This window comes from Pelodiscus sinensis, chromosome 7 (genome assembly GCF_052426305.1).
Source record: "Pelodiscus sinensis isolate ZL-2025 chromosome 7, ASM5242630v1, whole genome shotgun sequence".
NCBI classification, from domain to species: Eukaryota; Metazoa; Chordata; order Testudines; family Trionychidae; genus Pelodiscus; species Pelodiscus sinensis.
The window spans coordinates 36,789,230-36,812,450 of record NC_143058.1 but is presented as its reverse complement, the minus strand read 5'-3'; the positions used below and the strand labels follow the sequence as shown (position 1 = coordinate 36,812,450).

Here is a 23,221-nt window from a genome sequence, read left to right as displayed (position 1 = left end):
AGACAAATTATACAATTTAAATGTACAAATATGGAATATGGTTCTGTTGGACTGGGATGATGGTAAAATTTAAACTCAACTTTAGTTTCCCTGTTTGGAGAAATAGGGTGTGTACATTCTTATTTAAATTATAGAATAAATAAATGGATTTCAGTGAAATAGCAAAGGTTCATTTTTAAGTGTATGAAGTTTAACTGACAACAAAAAAACACAACTAAGTAGTTAAGAACATGGTTGCCTAGTAATGTGACAGTTACATATTATTTTATGACTTTCATGGATTCATAGATTTTTCAAGACAGAAGAAACCATTAAGTAAACTAGTCTGACCTCTTCTGAAACATAGGATATCGTCTGCCACGAAGTTTTCCAAAACTTTTGTTTAACTAAGGCATAAACCAAAGATAACTAAAGCAATATTACTTGTATATAATATTTCTTAGTTATGCATTCTGTTGCTAATCAGCATACGCTATTAGATTTCTGTTAACATATTACTTATGAAAGGTGCTTCTGTATACCAAACTGGCATTGTAAAAGAGCAAAGATTTTTTTATCGCAAGCAATTCATTTTAGTAATTTATATTTTTTATTTAATTTGTATCTAGGCAGACTTTTCGGATTCAAGTTACCTGGATTAAGACTCTTAACATACAGAAAGCAGTCCTTACCGCAGGAAGACCCTGATGCAGTTGTAGTCGATTCATCTAAGCACAGTGATGACTCAGTGGCTATGAAGCGCTTTAAATCCCCCACAAAAGAAAGCTGCAGCCCTTCTGAAGTGGATGACACAAAAGCACTGATACAGCCCAGCAAATGTTCTCCTTTGGTTAATATATCAGGACCTCTTGACCATTCATCACCTAAACGGCAATGGGACCGACTATACCCAGATACACTGCAGACGAGTACACCACTAACTCATTCCAGATCAAAGGAAAGCATTTGTAGTATAAGAAGAGCATCTTCAGTGCATGATATAGAAGGATTTAACGTCCATCCCAAAAACGCTTTTAGGGACCGTCATGCAAGTGAAGGTAGGATTGAGAATGAATCAATATTCTGTGATATATCTGAAGAGGGATTGTTGCATTGCTGTTTAAGTTATCATTACTTCTTACAACTTATAAGAGATGTTATAAATTTCATTTAAAATGATACTACGAAATCAGTAAGGGTGCAATGTTCTCACTTGTATTTATGTCAAGTAATACTTTTCTCCTAGAGTGTTAGCTTACATCTTAGTTCTTAATGGAAGTGTTCTATAAACATTTACAAGCCAGGAAATGACCTAGTTAAAATTGCATCTGTAACCTTAATTCTGCCACTTTTGGTCACATGTATTACAATATGGTCTTGAAAGATATGAAATGCTATTTCTCAGATAATGCAGTATTATATCATGCAATTTCTGTTACAACCTTTGACATGTGTAGTACTCTCATTGTCCAATGTCAGTACAGGTTAGAGGGGCTACTGATACTGGTACAAGTCAGTAGTAATGCCATTGGTATCTATGGAGTTACACCAGTGTAAAATTGAAGTAAATGGGAAATTAATCAGGACATTTAACTTTTTATATTATACAAATTCTCTTCCACCTCAAAGAATTTTCCATAGGCCTTTCTTCCCATTCTCCTGAGCTTGTCTCTCCTAATCACTGAGGGTATGTCTACACTACCCTCCTATTTCGAAATAGGAGGGTAATGTAGGCATACCGCAATTGCAAATGAAGCCCAGGATTTGAATTTCCCGGGCTTCATTTGCATAAGCCGGGTGCCGCCATTTTTAAATCCTGGCTGGTTCGAACCCTGTGCTGCGCGGCTACACGGGGCACGAACTAGGTAGTTCAAACTAGGCTTCCTAGTTCGAACTACCATTACTCCTCGTGGAATGAGGAGTAACGGTAGTTCGAACTAGGGAGCCTAGTTCGAACTACCTAGTTCTTGCTGCATGTAGCCGCGCGGCACGGGGTTCGAACCAGCCGGGATTTAAAAATGGTGGCACCCGGATTATGCAAATGAAGCCCGGGAAATTCAAATCCCGGGCTTCATTTGCAATTGCGGTATGCCTACATTACCCCGTTAGTTTGAACTAGCGGGGTAGTGTAGACATACCCTGAAAGAGTTTCTGAGGAGTTAGCTGTATGGTTTCCAGTTACAGGAGGGATGAACGCTGGGAGACCTGGAGCCAGATGATCTTGGAGAAACAGAAGTTTGGAGGCCCAGGGAGCTGAGGAAAATAGAAAATGCATTTGCATTGAAAACACAAAGACCCATGCATAAAGTTTTCAATGACTCTGGCATTCTTATGCATTTGTGAATGTAGTTTTAAATTTCAACTACTAATTTATGTGGAAACTTTTATACACTCAGCTCAGGAATTTTTGAATGTCATGGATAATATTATGTGCAGGTGCATAAAACTTATTATGAAAATTCATTTTCAATTTCCTGACCCACTAATCTCCTAACCCAAAACTTCCACAACTTCAAGCTTCTATGGCTCTTTTTCTCCCTCTTCTGTGAATCTTAGCAGTTCTTCAGGAATGAAACGTTGATTCTGTGCACCTCCTGAGAAATTAGTACTCTGAACCATGCACTGGATTAACAATAAGTTGAACAGAATGTTGACATTATTTCTTCTAATTACTTCTCCTGCGTTAAATAAGGTCAAACAGCCCTTGCCATGAATTCACAGCTATTTATATGTTATCAGCTATGGAATCAGAGCACGAGGCTCCAATATAAAAATGCAGCCAAAGAGGTACTGTGTGCCACAATTTGCAAAGCCAACAAATTAATCAGGGAGTCTCCTAAGTTAACCAATAGGAGATGCCAGCTACAAAGTCCCACCTCCCTCTATTAACTTAGTTTGGACTTCTAGAAAGCATCTAGCTCTGATTTCAATTCATGAGGGAACAAAGGTATTTGGCTGCCCAAGTGGCATGTAGGACCAAACAACTTTCACTTATAACTTTCAGCATAGTGAACAAGATACTCACCCAAGTGACTCCTGGCTCAAGGCCTACCCACACCCTAAGAAAGAAAAAAATTGCATAGGAATCTCCCACCTCTCAAGTGATTTCCCTGATCACTAGGCTATGAGATATTTGATTTAGGGCTCCTTCAGTCTTTTCTGTTGAAGTAGTTGCACTTAATTAAATAATTGAATAATTAAATATTAATTGGGCCAGTGAAAGAGCTGGAATGACTCTGTGGCCTAGTGGTTGGGGCACTCTCTGGAGTAGGATAAAGGAGGATTCTCGGCTGCTGTTTGGTATAGGGTTCCATGAGAAGTCCAATCTAATAGACAGCATCTGAGTATGCCTGTGGGATCAAGCTCCTGCATGTGACTTAGTGGCAATAACACCTAGGCTATGTCTAGACTGCAGGCTTCTTTCGGAAGAACCTTTTTTTGGAAGAGATTTTCCAAAAAAAAAAACTTCTTCCAAAAGAGAGCGTCTACACACAAAAGTACATTGAAAAAGTGATCTGCTTTTTCGAAAGATAGTGTCCACACTGAATGGACACTATCTCGCATTTAAGGTATGATTACTATGGACGGAATGGCCACCAAGGCACCTGTGCTTTTTCCTCTTGCCTCTTCTTTTGAAAGTACTCCCCGTTCCCCGTCCACACATGCCTTTTTCTGAAAGAGCTCTTTCAGAAAAAGGCTTCTTCCTTGTAGAAAGAGGATTAACAATGCTGGAAAAAACCCTCTGTTCTTTCGATTTACTTTCGGACGAATGCAATTGCAGTGTGGACGTAATTCAGGTTTTGTCAGAAAAATGGCCATTTTTCCAACTAAACTCTGTAGTGTAGACATACACTAATCTTTCCTGGTGAATTACTCTGGGGCTTAGACAGGAAATAGGCCCCTGAAGGCTTACAGTGAAGATGCAGGGCACATGTCCAGTGGCAAAAACATGGGCACCTACCAGTAAGGTGGATAGCAGTGGTACCTAAAAATGGGATGTAGGTGCCTACATACCATCATGGATTATACCCTAAGACCCTGAGGTTAAGCCATGAGTCTTTCCAAACAGAGACTGCCCATTGGGCATTTTATGGATGGAAATAGACTTCTGTATGAGGTTCTAAGCCAAGAACTAACAAATAAGTATATGATTAAGAAGCAAATTCTGGTCTTATTCTGACCAGCATAAATCCAGATCAAATCCATCTACTACACTTGAGAAAAGAAGTAAAGAAAAAAATTAGAAATTCATTATTTCTTTCAAAATTAAAAAAATTAATTTATTAAATGTATTGAAATGTTCATATTAACCTTCCTTTTTCATGTTTGTTTCTTGTGGACTTACACTGAGCTTTGTGTCTGAAAGAACCTGAAAATTTAATGTAATTCCCCTGAAACTAAAACATCCTGCTGGGTTTCAAATTACAATGCAAGTCAAGACACAAAGATCAGTTCAGGATCTTGACCCAAACAACTCCAAAATTATGGAGGTGTGTAAATTTTAATTAGTTTGGCCCATTTTGGAAAGCAAATATTTTGTCACTTTTTTATTTTCAGAGCTTTGTCTGATTGAAATAATGCTCAGCTGGCATTAATATTATGGTATAAATATGTTAAATCAAGTTTAATGATACATTTCTTTTCTTTGGTTGTGAATGATAAAAAGTTCTTGCAAAAATATTGATATAAATTAGTCCTTGGCATTCTGTGGAGAAGCTAGATTTCACAGAATAATTAATTTATCTGTTTAAAATATAAAGCAAAAGAAATCTTAGAAATCTCCATGTGTGTGTGTGTGTGCATACACGCACACCATACATTTTTACCTGATCACAGCTGCAAATTATGAGCCTGATTCTCCATTACCTTGTACATTTATATCCATGCCAGTGCAAAATGAATATACAACTGACCTTCTGTATGAAGCACCATAAGATCTATTGATGAAAAGTACATAAAAGAGTTATGTATTATTGCCACCATCACAGTTATTGCACTTGACATAAATGTAAATGATGATATAAGGCACAAGTGCAACAGATGCTGTAATGGCCAGCACACCAGGATCTCCAGAGATAAATACAATGGCTGCTACTCATGAGATAAAGATCTAAGCACCTATCTGTAAGGGTTGTAACAACTTGTATCCTTTGAAACTGGCAGAGAGAGGAACCTGTAACACAGTCACCAGTGGGTTACACAGGGCAATGCGGAAATCAGATCCTATACCTTTATATGGTACATGTATATGTTAAATATGTTCTGTAGAATAGTTCCAACAGTGGGATGAGTCAGAAGATTGTATTCGCAATGACAACCTTCACTGCTGCCATGTATTATGAAACTTACTAGTAAGGCTTTGTTAAATTTTTAGCCAATGAGTCAAAATCCTACTCACCTTATTCATGCAAGTAAGGCAAGCAGGATTTCTTTTGACCAAACACATTTTTTCAGGGCACCCAAATCAGATGTTTTGGCACTTCCTGCAAGTACTGTAGGTGCAGCATATGAAATCCTAAATAAAGATAATCTTCAATAATAAAATGACAAAACTGGGGGTTCCTACTCAAACAAAATATCTGGCCCACAGGAGGTACATAACATAAGTTATGTCTACACAGCTTCCCTCTTCTGCAAAAGCCTATGCAAATGAAGTGTGGATTAGCATATTGTTGAACTTCATTTGCATAATTAATTAGGAGCCTTTTTTTACGCAATATGTTTTTGCACAAAAAGGTGCCATCTACACGGCGCCTTTTTGTGCAAAAATCCCCTCTTGTGCAAGAGCCGTTCTTCCTCATTTTTTCAGGAAGAATGGCTCTTGCGCAAAAACCTCTCACAAAACAGCTCCTAATTAATTATGCAAATAACGCGTGGCAATATGCAAATATGCGCTTCATTTGCATAGGTTTTTGCAGAAGAGGGAAGCTGTGTAGACGAAGCCATGGGCTAATACATTGCTTTTCTCTATTCCGTGTGTTTATAAATCCTTAATAATGAAGTATTTTTTATAGAAATCCTGATTGAAATTGCCTTCAGATTAAAAAATGTTCACATTTCCTCAATCTGAAAACTATTAATAGAACCTGTTTAATAGGATTCCAAGAGAAGTAGAATAAGGTAATTTAGTTTGGTGGGAACTGCACTAATTCACCTTGGTTCAAATTTTTTTACAAGACTACATCTAGGCTGCAAGCTTCTTTCAGAAGAAGCTTTTCCGGAAGCGATCTTCCAGAAAAACTTTTTCAAAAGAAAGCATCTACACAGCAAAAGCACAACCAAAAAGCGATCTGCTTTTTCAAAAGATAGTGTCCACATTGATTGGATGCTATCTCACATTTCAATTGCAATTACTGTGGACAGAGTGGCTTTTTTCCTAGAGGCCTCTTCTTTCAAAAAACCATTCTCTTCTGCATCCACACACCTTTTTCTGAAAAAGCTTTTTTGGAAAAAGGCTTCTTCCTCACAGAAAGAGATTTATCACTGTTGGAAATACCCTCCATTTGACTTTCTGTCAAAAGAATGTAATAGCGGTGTGGACATAAGTGTAGTTTTTCTGGAAAAACAGGTGTTTTTCCAGAAAAACTTTGCAGTGTAGACATACCCCAAGAGATGGCAAGGGTCATTGAGAGTACCAACCATTATTTCATGTGATTCAGCTATTTATCAGTATATATGTCAAAATATGGACACTACAGTTGTAACCTTGCTTTAAAATGCAATTCTGTGCTGAAAGGTAATTCTGTAAAAATGGCAGTGTGGCTTTCAAAATTAATTTGAGTGCACTTCACTATGATCTAGGTGTGATACCTATATCCAGGGGACTGCAAAGCCAGTCTCCATTCAGGTGTCTGGCTTGGTAGTTTTCCATCCCTTGCACTGTTCCAGTGGCCTAATGGAGTTGGATCAAGGGTTCATGACCTGACCCAATTTCACTTGCTGATGAAATCACTTTGATATGGAAATCAATGACACTCACAGAATATGGAACCCCACTTTTATGAAGCAGTGTTTTAGTGGAGAACTGCCATGTATGACTATCGCCTCATGTTTATGTTACACAACTGCACTCTTTTTTTTTTTAAGAATGTTGTTTCTACTACAGCAACTAACAGTTTAGAAATGGTGGGGTTCCATTATGCAGTGAAATCAATGCAGCTTCTTAGATGAATGAGGCTTATTTACCAGGATACCAAGATTAAGCCCTTAGGAACTGCAAAATTTTTAAACAAATATTTTTAAAAAATTAAAATAAATATTTTTAAATAAAAATTTTAAAATAATATATTAAAATAACCTCTGTATGGGGGTAAGGGATAATTTACCTTCATTGTAATCCTTTGAAAATGTTCTCACTGCTCAGTATTGAGATTTTGCTTCCAACAATCAGACTTTTCTCAGAAAAAAATAGGTCATTTTTAATTATGAAAATAGAACTCGTATTTTTAAACAAAACTTCCAGATTAGTAAAATTTAGAATTTTGGCATTCAAAATGTCATATGGTCAAAGTCCAGTCCCACTGTGAAATTTTTAGATTCTACACATTTTGACATGAAAATCCCAAATAGCAAATGTCACTAAAATGTGAAATTTTGCACACATGAAACCTGAAATTTTAAAATGCAATGATAAAAATTGGCCTTTCTTTCAGCCCCAATAAAAACTTAAAGCATTAGATATATTTTTCTGTAAGTCTTGAAAGAATCCAGTCTTATTTCAGCACTAATATTTTAATTCTGAACTGTAACTACTAATCTACTTTTAAAACATTTTTTTCTGTAATATAGTAGATTGTTTTTCTTTAATCATTAGGCTAAGGGTGGACAAATACTGGCTCATGGGCTGGATCCAGTCCATCAGATTTAGCCCCTGACAGGTGCTGCTGCTATATTTACCTACACCTCCACAGGTACAGACAATTGCAACTCCTGTTGGCTGCAGATCGCCGTTCCCAGCCAATGGGAGCTACAGAATGTGGTGTCCCAGTCTGTGCCACTTCCAACAACTCCCAGGGGCTAACTTTGCCTAACCACCACTGTTTTATTGCTCACCTCTGTATTAGGCAAAGAAAACTGCCATTGAAGTGAATGGATATTTTGCCAGACTAAAGGATCAGGGACAAAATATAACAATACTAATTTTATCTCTGATATTATATTCATTCAGTTTGGAGAACTGATTGCACTAAAGGGCTGATCCAAAGGAAGTCTGTAGGAATATTTTCATTCACTTTAATGGATTTGGATTAGGTCCTATGAGCCACATTCTTAAAGATATTTGTAGGCACCTAAAGATGTACATGGGCACTTAGACCCAGATCTATAAGGGATTTGGGCATTGTGAGATTGAGCATCTAAATTTTAAAGTGAATGGAGATGCCTATCTCCTAGAGCTAGAAAGGACTTTGAAAGGTCATTGAGTCCAGTCCCCTGCCTCCACAGCAGGACCAAGTACCATCCCTGACAGATTTTGCCCCACATCCCTAAATGGCCTCTTCAAGCATTGAGCTCACAACCCTGGGTTTTGCAGACCAATACTCAATCCACTGAGGTATCCCTCCTCCCCACTATTATTTATATAGTGCCTCACTTTTATTTATATAGAAAATCACAGGAACAGCAATATGATACACAAGACTGAGTTAAGCACCAAGGCTCCCAGTAGAAATTTCAAAACCACTAACTAACAAACTCACACTGAGATCAGAGGAGGTTAGACTGGGATTCACAAGGGGTACTTAGAAATTACAACACTCTACACCTTGAGGAAAGTGTTAGGCTCCTGTACAACACAAGGAGAGAATGAAGTGCCTAAGAACAGGAATCATAAAAGCCCAAAATTCTGAGCAGGGATTCCCTCCTCCCCCCAAACTAGCCAGAAGGAAATGCTGAGAGGAGAAATGTGATCTAAGTATCACCAGTGGAACCTGGGTCTCTCACCTCCCATGTGAATGTTCTAACCTGTGGGCTAGAAGTTATAAAAGGATGGGGGACATAGAAAGAGAGAAGCACAAGCACCACAATCTCTGGCTGTTTTATGTGGATTTAGGCATGTCTAGAGCCCACACACTGTATCCAGCCCAAGTGGCAATTTGTGAATCTTGATGGGGCTTAGGCATGATTGAGGTGCCTAGACATTTGGGCTATGTCTACAGTCGTGGCTTCTTGCGCAAGTATGGCCATTCTTGCGCAAGAATCTGCAGCTCTTTCACACTGCCTACCTGCTCTTGCGCAAGGACATTTACAGTATGGTGTGGTAAGAGGGGGCTTCTTGTGCAAAAGCTACACTCTTTTTTAACAGGGGTAAGCCCTCTTGCGCAGGAGCTCTTGTGCAAGAGGGCAGTGTGGATGCTCGGCAGGGATTTCTTGTGCAAGAAAGCCCTATGGCTAAAATGGGCATCATAGCTTTTTTGCACAAGAGAGCATCCACACTGCCATGGATGCTCTTGCGCAAAAGCACATCTCCTGTATGGCCGTGTGGACGTTTTCTTGTGCAAGAATTCTTGCACAAGAACCCTTGTGCATGATTTTCTTGTGCAAGAAGCCGCCAGTGTAGACATAGTCTTGGTGCGTTAGGACTATGTGCCTATCCAGCTGCCAAAATGTAGGTGCCCCAGGAACATTAACAATGGAAACTTAGGTGTCTAGAGTTTTAGGCACCTGAAGGGTTCAGCGGCACTTCAGCAGGGATTTTATGAATGCTGGTGGTACCTAAATGTTGATTCAGGAGCCAAAAGAAACAGTGGGATGCCTATCTTCCCCTTGTGAATCTCACCCTATGTGCCTTTCTGCATCTTTAGGTCCTAAATATCGTTGCAAATCTGGCCTTCCAGTACTAATTTAATTAAAATTTACTATTTTTTCTTTTCATGGAATGATAGTATTTGTCTTCAAAGTGCAGTGTTGGAGGAACAACGTCAACATTAGCATATTCTGGGGGAAAGGTATTAGATTTTTTGTACTGAGGTAAGACATATGGTGGAGATTTTTTCACTGCTATAAATTTTCACAGTTCCACTATGGGGCTATGATAGTTTACAACAGCAAAGCATCTACCCCTGGTGTTTTAAAGGTTATTGATCATAATCACTGAATTATCAAAATGATCTCATCTTAATAAGAAATTAATTTGATGCAAAAGTATTGTAATTCCAGTCAATTATATATTGTAACCAATATACTATGCATTCTCTGATGCAGATTTTAGTTTTCTTCTTTTCTCTTTTCTTCTTTATTCTTATTATGCTGAAAACCAGACAATGGTCGCAATGTCAAAGGTAATGTATGGGTATAAAAGGTATCACCTAGTTCTTCAGCTGCCACACTGTTTGGCATGTTAACTTGCCTGCTGTATGAAATGTATAAATGCAACATTCTCATGCTGACCTCTATAGGGCCAGGTACATTACTGAAATGATCTTTGTTTTAGTTTGTTGGAGACATAATTAGTCCCCCAGCTAAAGCCACTGCATTAGCTTCCACCCATTGGAAGACGTGAAGGAATGGTTAAATAATAATTATGCCTGTTCTTCTTAAATGTTTGTTAACAGAAAGAGAGTGAAAGAGAAAGAGAGATTTAGCTGATTTAGTGATGCTGTCTTTAAACAGGCAAAAAGTCCCTGCGAATTTTGTCTATTAAATGAGTGTAGAATTGGATCTTTAATGAACAATCAATAGTTAGGAGGCATTTAGTTCTATTTCAGTTACCAACTTACAAGTAAAGAACATTAAATAGTCATCAGGACCCATGTGGCAGTCTCTTCATTTATTCCTCTTTTGTCTCCTTAAAACTAGTTTCACGCTCCTGGATGGCAGGGGGTATGGTTTCAAGCTTACTGTAGTATCCAAATGGGCATGCATGAAGTTCATTGCCAATTTCACATTGAAATAAATCTGAATCATGGACACTAGTATTCAGAAATAATTTCTATTCACCAGAACAATGACAGGAAAAGGTGGCTGAGCTGTGCCTATATGCCATTTAAATTTAATTCCATATTTCTTTCCTCCAGTTCTGGAAAACACTTCTTGAACAATGCATCAGAAAACTGAATTTAATTGTAATATTTGTAGCTAAATTTGGGAACTCTTTGGTTCATGATTTCATGCATGCTGGAAAAGTTTGTGTACCTAATAAAATGTCTCCTTACTAAACTGCATGTAGTGCATGAGCTAAATTCTGTAAGCAATTCATCACCAGTGGATAACAAAGTCACTACATTTGCTTTTTGTGTATGTCAGTAGAGTTTTAAATATAGTGCAGTGTCTTTTTCTGTAAAACAAGTTTTGTACGTGAATTTATTGCTGGTAAAATATGATGGATTGACATCACAGGAGAATGAAGTCCTCAATTAATCTACAGAACAGGTACAGCATAAGCAGTGACAGTGCAACACCAATGAGCCTTACACCCGATCTAGAGGGATTTCCTTTGGGGCGGGGTGGAGGGATATTTCATTCTCCATGTTTATTCAATCCCTCGCCTCTCTGCTGAAACTGTCAACAAGGGGCCAATTAGTGTCAGTTGTGTTGGTATTTTGGGTTTTTTTTCTTTTGTTTTTTTCCTCTCCCTGGTACGGACATCTGTCTACTAGGAAATAAGCACAGAGCAACTCACAGTTGGGAATAATTTTCAGTCACTACAAACCAGAGATTTGGGATTAACCCACTAATGTCTTTTAAAGAAGTAACATTATTAACTCATTGTCAATAAGATATTTTAAACTCTGAACTATCTTTTTTGAAGCCAAAGGGGAAAAGGTAGTGTTGTATTTATCATAGGCTGTAATACTTTAGAGAGGAATCACTAAGTCTCTAGTAAATCAATAATCAAAGAGCTAATCAAAGAAATAAAGCCATGTCTCAGTAAGGGATAATGAATTTGATCTCTAGACTTCTTTAAAGTTCCCCTCTTTAAAAAAATATTGTGTACCGAGCACATTTTTACAAGATGAATGTAGAGTAATGGTCAGCTATATGGACTCAACTGCCTCTATGCAGTAGTACTGTAAAGACACTATAAAGTACTATAATGGACATCCATTTCATGAAGCATTTGACTTTTACTGTAGTTATTTCTGAACAGCTATTATGAATCTTACTAAAATAACACAAGACTCTGAAAGGTATATGGAATTTGACAGGAAGTCTTATTTTTCCCAGTCATTTGTAGAGAATGACAATTGTAATAATACTTCTTGAAAAGCAGTTCACGGATATAAGAGGTTTTACAGGAATATTTCATAATATTCATATGGGTCAAGTCCTAAGCCCCTTATTCGGTGGAAGTCAATAGTATCTTTGTCTAAGGACAAGTCTTCACTCCAGAGAAAATCAGCACTACCATAATTGATCTTCCGCAGTTCGATTTAGCTGATCTGGTAAAGACTCACCAAACTGAACTCAGAGAGTGCCCCCATCAGCCTCCAGTACTCCTGTGAGGAGTAAGGAAAACTGACGGGAGTATTTGTTCTTGTCGGCCTTCTGCTGTGGGGATGGTGCAGAAACTTCAATCAAATTATATCGACTCCAATTACATAATTAACACAGCTAGAGTTGTGAATCTTAATTCGACCTTCTGCCTTAGGGTACATCTAGACTACAGGCTTTTGTTGACAGAGACTTTGTTGACAGATACTGTCGACAAAGCCTCTATCGACAAAGAGCGTCTAGACTACAGCCAGTTCTGTCAATAAAGCAAGCAGCTTTTTCGACAGAGAGTCTAGATGCTCTCTTTTGAAAAAGCACAGTGTGGATGCAATAGTGCTTTTTGTCGACAGAACTCTGTCGATAAAAGGCGTTATTCCTTGTAGAATGAGGTTTAACGCCATCGACAAAACTGCCGCATTACTGTCAACAGAACTCGGCGGTAGTGTAGATACAGTATAGTTTTGTCAACAAAAGTCCACTTTTGTCAACAAAACCCTGTAGACACACCCTTAGTGTAGACATGGCCTGTATCATGTCTGAGTAAAAATACAGAAAGTATTTCAGATTTGAGGCCATTGTTGGGTGCCTAAAAAACAAAATGTAGACCATATATTAATGAATACTTCAATTCAATCAACAGTTCTAAAATTATTTTAGTAGTTATACTTATGGTTTATTTGATCAAATTCACCCCAGGTATATTTCTTTTTGTCTCTAGTAGTGATTTATCATGGATGATTTTAACTAATTGTATATATTTAAAATTATTCCATAGAATCAGTTATGAATCTCATTTTATTTAGAATCTCTGTATACTGGGCCATTGCCATCTGATAATGAAGCACTATTGAAGCAGATCAGATTATAACATTGGCCAAATGACCAAAAAACAAATTATATAAGTAAGACACAGTGTGTTGAGAATGCTGTAATAGTAAATTGAGCCTCTATGGAATAGACTTAAATGAAAACAATTAAGACTGAGAGTAGTGATTGAAAACTAGTACCATTTTCTCTCCCTGTTGTAGTCCTGGTCCCATGAATGAAAAAAAAAGAGATTTACAATCTATATGCAAATAAAAACACCACAGGCATTAAGTATTAGGACATCACAATAGATGCATCATGGTAAGGGACCTGGATGTCAAACTGATTAATTAAATGAAGGGAATGAATTGAGACACGTTATAAAATATTGTAGAGAGGTAAATAAATACTTGTTTTTAGTAAAATCACTTCAGCTTTTGGCATTCAAATTGCTACCTTTTCTCCATCTCCACTGTAATTATTTTGCTGATGGATGTCAAATAATTTTACATCATATCTGCACTAGGATAATTGACTCTTGTCTAAAATACCTGAAATAATTTAATAAGCAGGATTTTGAGAAAGTATTCAAAATTACTTGATTTACAAAAATATGCTCCGCTTTTATAATTTATCATTTTACAGACATAAACCTCACAGATGTTTACCTAGTAATAGCAAAATAACCTTGTGACTTGGCTGTCCAGTGAATCACAAGGCTGAAGACTAACGCTCTTAAACACCCACACAGAATAGCCATTCCTGTATAAAATCAGTTTCTGTGTCCTTCTTTCACTTTTATATGTAAAGTAAGGACACTATGGGAATGTCTACACTGTTTATTTTTTGTGGAAGAGGAAATGCAAATGAAACGCTCATTTGCAAATCTTGTGCTCTCATTTGCATATTCTCTTCCGATTCTTTTTGCAGAAGAGGTTTTTGCAAAAAAAAAAACCACAGTGTAGACGGGGCCATTTTTCTGAAAAAAAAAACCCTTTTGTGCAAGATCCTATAAACCTTATTTTTTGAGGAATAAGGGATCTTACGCAAAAGGGTTTTTTTCCGAAAAATGGCCCCATCTACACTGCAGTTTTCTTTGCAAAAACCTCTTATGCAAAAAGGATCAGAAGAGAATATGTAAATGAGAGTGCAAGATTTGCAAATGAGCACTTCATTTGCATTTCCTCTTCTGCAAAAAACAAACAGTATAGATTAGCCTATATTTCCAACTTATATTGTGAGTAGAAAACCTAAGTGGCTCCGAAGTTTTAGAGCTAGATGTACACAGCATCTATTTACATGGTTTATCTATTGATTTTGTGTACAGTACTGTAGGTAATGGACAAAGGAAACTGTCTATGCACATCCAAGAGCAAATTAATGGACATCTTCTTTAGTTCCCTCCATTTGTCAAATATTAAGTATGCTTTTCAATTTTTAGGGCCTTTCAATCATATCAAGTCAAGTCTTTTGGGATCCACATCAGATTCAAACCTCAACAAATATAGCACCATCAACAAAATTCCTCAACTCACCCTGAACTTTTCAGATATCAAAAGTGAAAAAAAATCTTCATCGCCTCCTTCTTCAGAGAAAACAATTATTGCACCCAAAGTGAAAGATCGAACGCACAATGTAACAGAAAAGGTTACCCAGGTAGGATTTCAATCCAATACTTGTTTACAATCCAATACTCTTTGTTTTCTGAATTCCTAGTCTATGTTATAATTCTATTACATTCATTTTCCACATTATTTATTCTGAAACCTTGTACATCATAAATGATTTCGATATTTCCAATATCAGGTTTGTGCTTTGTAATTCTATTATTATCCATGTGCTAGGTGTAAAAGTCATAGTTGTATTGATACTGCTAAGCTTCTCCTAAAATGCCATATTATACTCCAAACTTTTACCATTTAGCAATGGTGGGATGAAGTCTTTTATTTTATCATGGCTGGGGCTTTACTTAATTTCAGCCCAGTGACCACAATGACTCTACATTAGTGATTCCTGGCAATGACTTATTTTGTGTAGCTTTTCATTCCTCAACAAACTCTCTGAATTGCTGGCCGGTGCAAAATACATGGAGTGGTAAATTATATGTGATTATGCTACTAAGTACCCACTAATTTATGTTCCAGGTCCTTATCTTTTCATATTGCCTTTCTCTGTGGCAACTTTTTCACACATATATACAAAATGTCAAAGTGAGATATGAAGGACCTTTGACTTTATTTTTACAATTTGGGCAGAAGCAAACATTGTCTTTGGTATCTACTGCTTTTCCAAACGTGGTTTCCATCTGCATACATATAAATATATGCTGGCTCCTTTTGTTTGTAAGCATCTGTGTATGCCTGTGCTAACTTCTGCCAGCACTGGGTACATATTGTGTAACTGAAGCCAAGCTGAGCACTCTGCAAATTTGGCCCACTTTGAAGGACATTTGCTTTAATCTGCTGAAATATATATACAAAGCAAATCTGCCTGGGGCAGGATGAGCCAGACTCTTAAGAGCATTGTGTACGGTAGATTGAAAGTCTGGCAAATCATAGGATAAACATTCATTGCTTTTGTACCCTAGCCTTTTGTATGTGAAACTGAGGAGTGCACAAGTTCAGGAGTGTGACTAGAGAGATTTTGCCTGGAGTGAACATAATCTCATCAGAACAGGATAAATATATTGGTCCTTCAGTGGACATACCCTTCGGTGCAGAGTGGGGATTGGCCCATGATCTGCGGGAAGGAGGAGGAAAGCAAGAAAAAGCAGTCTATGTGTTCCCTGGAATTTGGGAGATGTTACAGGAACTATAGAAGTGGCCAGTGTCCCTCCACTCCTGTGCCCGAGCACAGAGTCTGTGTGTGTGTGTGTGTGTGTGTGTGTGTGTGTGTGTGTGTCCCTGCATAAAAATATACAGTAGGGCTACATCTACACTGCAGGCTTCTTGAGCAAGAACAATTGTTCTTGAGCAAAAACGTGTGGAGTGTCTACACTGCATGTGCATTCTTGCACAAGTAAATTTACAGTAAAGCATCGGAACAGAGGGCTTCTTGCAGAAGAGGGCAGTGTGGACAGGCAGCAGGGAGTTTGTGCGAAAGAACTGGCTTCCCAGGAAAAAAAGCAGATGGCCATTTGGACACTCTGTACCCACACTCACAGCGTGCTACTTCCTGCTTGCCGGACTCCCTCCCCCCCTTAAAGGCACAGGCACATTGCAGATGCTGCGTGGCAGCAGCAGCATAGCTGGCAGCTGTCCACCCCATGGCTCTGCCTGCTGCACCCAGGAGACCCCATATGTCTGCTCCAGAGCCAACCCATGAACCTGCACCCTCTGGGCCTGCAGCTGCCACCCCAGGGCTCCCTGCAGGCCCAGAGGAGCAGCAAGCGGCGAGCCCCATGCTGGTCCAGGGCTGAGGTGGAGGCCCTCCTGGATCTTAGGGTGCAGGAGGAATCCTTCCACAACCCCCTGCCCTGGCAACACAACACGAGCATCTTCAGCCATGTGGCCCAGGCACTGGCTGAGCAGGGGCACCTGGCCCGGACCCTTGAACTGATCCGGGCCAAGCTCAAGGAGTTGCGCCTTGGCTATGTCAGGGCCTTTGAGGGCAGGGGGGCAGGAGCCGACACCTGCTCCACTACAACTGGTTGCATGCCACCCTGGGGGAGATAGTGGTCCAAGGGCCCTCACTGGTGGTTGATACCAGACTGCACACCCCAGTGGTCAAGCCACCTGACCTGGAGGAGGAGGGCAACCTGACCACTGCATCAGAGGACAAGGGAGAGGACCACACCAGCACCATCACCCTCCACCTTGAGCCAGTGCCCAGCAGCTGGGACGTTTCCTGGAACTTGTCGGAGAGCAGTGACAGATCCTCCGGTGAGTGTTGCGGTTCTCACTCACAAGGGCAGGGGAGCCGGGTGCCCGGCAAGGGGGGGAGTGTCACTCAGGCAGTTCAAGCTGCACACTGTGCAGCAGTACGCAGAACTTGCAACCTCGTGCAGCCTGACTGTGTGGCATGTGGATGTGGCAGGCAGATCCAAGGCATGCCTGTGACCCTGCTGCTCACACACGTCCTGCCCAGGGAAGGGAGGATGCCAGCTGGAAGCAGCCAAGCCCCAAGGGCACAGGCCATACCCCACACATCCCGAAGGGTGCCACACACAGACAGCCATGCCTGCCCGTGTGACACAGCAGCTGCTCCTAGGAAAAGCACAGTAAGCTAGCCCTGTGAGCGGGGCCCCTACGGAGCCTCCAGGCTGCTCCTGACTCCTCTGCTGCCCCCCACAGGAATCCCCCCATGGTGGCCACACACTTCCCTGGGCTGCTTGCCTGAGGGCTGGGGGACGGGGAGCAGGGAAGTGGGCAGCCCGGGCATCTGGACCACTGAGTCTTGCTGCAGGGATGGTGCACTCCCAAGTAGCCCTGGCTGCGTCTCCAAGGAAATCAATGACAGCAATCCGATAACCCAAACCTTGTCTGCCACACTTGCTCCCATGCAATGTGAATGTTTACTCAAACATGACTACAGCATCAATGGTGTATGCTCACAGACAGTGAGAAAAGTGGAAGCCATGTGCTCTACCTTGGGGAGGGAGTGTACACAGTGCTACGCAGACAGACACAGCATGACAAGTGGCTAGAACACAGACAAGGTCTTCATTCACAGTGATGTCTCCCAAGGGTTACAATCCACAGAGGATCACTTCAGTCCCAGGATTTTGAGCTAGTCCTTTATGTGAACACACACACAGGGGACTGACTGGGCCCAAGCCACAGAGTGTGGTGTCACGTGAGGCTCAGGGAGGAAGGCATGGGGCTCAGGGACACTGTGGGTATGGCTGACGAAGGCTGTGTCTAGACTACATGCCTCTGTCATCAGAGGCATGTAGATTAGACACATAGGCAAAGTCAAATGAAGCCATGATTTAAATGATCGTGGCTTCATTTAAATTTACATGGCTGCCGTGCTGAGCCGACAAACAGCTGATCATCTGTTTGTCTGCTCAGCGCGCTAGTCTGGACGCTCCCCTGTTGACATCAAAGCCCTTTGTCAGCAGCCCCGTTATTCCTCGTGGGATGAGGTTTACTGGGGCTGCCGACAAAGGGCTTTGATGTCGACAGGGGAGCATCCAGACTAGCGCGCTGAGAAGACAAACAGATGATCAGCTGTTTGTCGGCTCAGCGCAGCAGCCATGTAAATTTAAATGACGCCGCGATCATTTAAATCGCGGCTTCATTTGCCTTTGCCAAAACAACAAATCTACATGCCTCTGATGACAAAGGCATGTAGTTTAGATGTCCCCTAACAGCCTCGCCGTTATCTGTGTTCTCTGCAGCAGGACCACCCAGGAGTGAGGGACCCTTCAGCCCTGCAGCGGCGTCACCAACCACCCAGGCAAGCAGGCCAAGCAACGCAACCAGCTCCTCGGGTGTCACGTGCAGGCCGTGGAGACGACGGGGGAGGCGGTCAGCATCAAGCTGTGGGCTGACCAGGAGTGGCGGCAGTAGGTGTGGGGCCAGTTCCTCAACTGCTGCGACTGTATATGCAACAGCATCGCTGTGCTGACCTCGCACATTGGCCATGCTGTGCACTATGGCAAGGCCTTGCCCCATCCTGCCACCCTCCCTGACATGCCCATGGCCCCTCCTGCTACACCCTGTCCTGCCTACCTCCCCGTGCTGCCTGCCCCAACCTGGGCTGAAGGGTGCCGATGCTCTGCACCCACAGATGCCACCCCTCCCAGCAATAACTCCCCTTCCCAGTTGAGAGTCCCTTCCTCCTCCCCCTCCCAGTTCAGAGCTCCTCTCACTGCACACCCTTTGTCCCCATGTAAATAAATACAGTTTATTGTTGTTTAAACAAAAACAGTTGTGTTTATTGGGAGGTGAGGGAAGGTGGAGAGGGAAGGGTTGGGGATGGGAGGCAGATGTTGACACCAGACAGAAGCTACCCTACTGTGGGAGAGCATCTCCCTGAGGGCATCTCGGATGCACACCCCATCATGGTGCGCCTGCCAGATGAAGGCTGTCTGGGGCTGTTTGAACACACAGCCCTTGATTGCCATCCACCCCAGGAAGAAGGTCTCCCTGTTCCACTCCACTATGTTGTACAGCACTTAACATGATGCAACAACCTCCGTGATGTTTTGCTTGCCCTTGTCAAGACAGGTGAGCAGACAATGGAATCTCCCCTTGAGCTGTCCGAAGGCGCACTCCACCTAGTTGTGGTCCCAGTTCAGGTAAAGATTGAATCCTTCCCAGCCAGGGTCTATGTGTCTGGTGTACGGCCGCATCAGCCACGGCATGAGGGTGTAGGCCACGTCCCTCATGATGAACAGTGGCATGCAGATGTCCCCAACCATAAATTCCCACTGGGGGAAGAAAGTGCCCACCTCCAGCCTGTTTCACAGGCTGGAGTTTCTTAGGATGTGGGCATCATGTGCCCTTCCCGACCAGCCCACATAAATCTCTGTGAAGCGGCCTCGGTGGCCCATGAGGGCCTGGAGCACCATTGAGAAATATCCCTTCCAGTTGATGAAGTGGGCTGCTCGATGCTCCAGTGCCCATATGGGGATGTGGGTCCCATCCATGGCTCCCCCACAGTTGGGGAACCCCAGGGCAGTGAAGCCAGCCACGGTTGCGTCCATATCCCGCAGGCAGATGACCGTCTTGAGCAGGATGTCGTTGATGGCTGTGACAACCTGCAGAAGGGCACACAGAAACACAGGAGAACACACAGAATGAGACCGGGCAGGTGCATGAGCCCTTGGGGGGGTGCCTGCCCCCCTGTGATGCCCTCTCTCCCCAGCTATGCCAGGGCCACCTTGCTGCAGACCCCCTCCCTTTCCCCCTCTAGAAGGGTTATGTGAGGGAGGGATGGCACCAGCCCACCAGCCCACCAGCCCACCAGCTTCTCTCACCCCACTCTTCTCTCACCCCCCCCCTTCCCCAGCCTGGAGTCTTCCCTTTCCCCAGGCAGGGACTGCAGCCCCCCTTCCTTCCCCTGAGGGCCTTACCTGCATCAAGACAGCACCCACTGTGGACCTGCCCACCCCGAACTGGTGTGCCACTGAGCAGTAGCTGTCTCAGGTGACCAGCTTCCACAGGGCGATGGCAACCCTCTTATTCACTGGGGGTACGTCTACACTGCATCCCTAGTTTGAACTAGGGATGCAAATGGAGACAACCGAAGCGCGCCAGCGAGATCACGTTAATGGAGCGCGGGATATTTAAATCCCCGCTTCATTAACTACTTCGGTTGTCTCCATTTGCATCCCTAGTTCGAATTAGGGATGCAGTGTAGATGTACCCTACGATGGCGGGCAGCAGCAGGATGTCGCGCCTGAGGAGCGCAGAGGAGAGCCAGCCACACAGCTCCAGGAACTTCCGCATCCAAAAGTTCTGGAGCCACTGCTGGTCGTCCCATTGCTCTGGCACCAGCCGGTCCCACCAGTCGGAACAGGTGTTGAGTCTCCAGTATCGCCTCTCCATGGTCAGGTAGGTATGCCACAGCGAAGCTGCCGCATCCAGGGAGAGGGAGTCCCGATTGCATTCGGCTTCAAGCTCATGCAGGAGTAGCAAGGCAGCATGGAGCAGCAGCTGCACACACTCCAAAATGGCTGTGTGGGGCCAGAGTAGGTACAGGGCCATCCCTGGCTCCATGGCACAGCAAGGAGAAGTGACAAGTCCCCAAAGGTACAAGGGCACAAGCTGTGGTGTCCAAATAGGCTGAGGGCAACCACAACAGGCACTGCTACAGCTTTCAGTCCCTACCAGAGGCCCCAAAGTACCCCTAGAAGGTACTGGTGCCCTTTTGCCCTGTCCAAAGTGGTTCTGGGGAGGAGGTCTTTGCACAAGGGCATCCCGCCAGTGTGGATGCTCTCTTATGCAAAAGCGCTTTACTTTTGCAATGTGCTTTGAGCACTGTGGATGCACTCTTGCACAATAACTTTTGCTCAAGTACTCTTGCGCAAAACAGTTCTTGTGCAAGAAGCCTGCAGTGCAGACATACCCTAAGGGAGAGAGAGAGAGAATACATACACACAATTCATACTTCCTGTACTTAGGAAAGTATCGTGTTATATGTTCTGTGAAATTGTGCAGCAAAGAGCTGTTGTGGACAATAACAATTTATGGAATGCAGGAAGACCCTAAAGAGTCCAAATATAGAAACTATATTGGAGAGGGTGGAAAAATCTTAATCTATTATTCTATAAGGCCTATATTCACTTTATCAATATAGGATGTCTTTGCCAAACTGGTAAACAGAATAGAATATAGATAAATGGAATAAGTTTTCTTTTTAAGCCCTCAGGAGCAGCTAATCAATACTAGTGCATTTTCATTGTACACTTAGAAAATAAATGTACTTGTAGCTGACAATGCTAGTTAAAGGCCATGAAAATGTTAGCTGTTACACTCATTATTGGCTGGATTGAAGAATATGGCCGCAGGAGTTAAGACACCAGTGATAGATAAAACTCTGAGGTCCAAATAGTCAAGGTGGATAAATTTGGGGGTGCTTATTTAAAGCTTACCAGAGTTTCTTCAATCAGAAATATAACAAGTCTTTGCTTTCTTGTGCGGTTTCAGTGCTTGCTAGCATCAGAGGGACAGAAAAACTGCTAGAACAGCCTTTCTTTTAGCATTTCAGTGACTCATATTTCCAGTCCCAGCTAAAATAGCAAGTGCTGTAGTGTGAGAATACACAAAAATCAAGTTGAATTCAATTTTAGCTGAGAGTAGAAGTCCTGACTAATTCCTGTTTTATACATAATTCATTTCAATTATCCAGGGTTTCAACAGTTAAAAATTTATTTTTCTTTCCCTCCTTTTTATGTTCTAGGCCCACTGAGTTGCACTGATTATTATAGAATTATTATAAAAAATGTATGTGGGGTGTAACCATAATAGGAGTCACATAGCTACAGTTGGCATGAACCACTTTGAACATATACCACCAGAATACTTTTGAATTTTGTAGAGTATAATAAATTATTTTATTTGTTTGGAGGAACAATCAAACTTTTGTATGAAAAGAGTGGCAGTCATATCTCCAGTGACCCAATCAGGTTATTCTCCATAGTGGGTTGCAGTCATAGGGAACATGAGTAGAATATTAAACCAGAAATCTGAAGTCTCACAAAATATAATGATCCATTAGATTCCAAACTTTAATGTTTAGAGTCTACCAAAGAGATCAGATTAAGCCTATACTGGCAGGGTCGGCAGGTTTGTATAATTTTTGGTGGTGGCCCATTAGCCACACACCCCTGACCCCTGTTAACCACGCCCTCACCCCATTAGCCACACCCCTGACCCCCGTTAACCACGCCCCTGACCCCCATTAAGCACGCCCCCTGACCCCTGTTAACCAGGCCTCTGGAGGTAACATACTCAGGGCAAGATGAACACATGACCAGAAATAAAAGGTGTCATGTCACCCCTCTCAAAGAACTTTTCCCACCATCCTCCTACCAACAGGGATTAGTTTGGCCCCCACCAAACCCCCCTCATGCAACTGTCCTGCAATTGCATTAACCCAATATGTGTGACATTAACTCGGGGGCAAAGAGGCTGGGGGAAGTGTCCCCTCTAAGGCTATGTCTACACTCATGGCTTCTTGCGCAAGTACAGCCATTCTTGCACAAGAACCCACAGAGTATCCACACTGCCCGCCTGCTCTTGTGCAAGGAAATTTACAGTATAGCGTGGTAAGAGAGGGTGTCTTGTGCAAGAGCTATGCTCTTTTCTAACAGGTGTAAGTTCTATGGCGCAAGAGGGCAATGTGGATGCTCAGCGGGGATTTCTTGTGCAAGAAACCCCTATAGCTAAAATGGCCATCGGAGCTTTCTTGCGCAAGAGCGCGTCCACACTGCCATGGATGCTCTTGCACAAAAGCACAGCTCACACATGGCAGTGTGGATGTGTTCTTGCGCAAGACTTCTTGCACAAGAACCCTTGTGCAAGATGTTCTTGTGCAAGAAGCCACCAGTGTAAAC

At 42.1% G+C, this 23,221-nt stretch overlaps 1 protein-coding gene across 1 annotated transcript in view; it reads left to right on the top strand.

The window, feature by feature from the left end:
- Positions 1-23,221, top strand: part of KCNH7 (potassium voltage-gated channel subfamily H member 7) — a 410,475-nt gene that overhangs the window by 274,669 nt on the left and 112,585 nt on the right. Inside the window, exons 5-6 of the mRNA XM_089779738.1 lie at positions 609-1,037; positions 14,657-14,871. Coding sequence (XP_089635864.1) covers positions 609-1,037; positions 14,657-14,871 — 644 coding nt within the window. The remainder of the gene's footprint in view (positions 1-608; positions 1,038-14,656; positions 14,872-23,221) is intronic.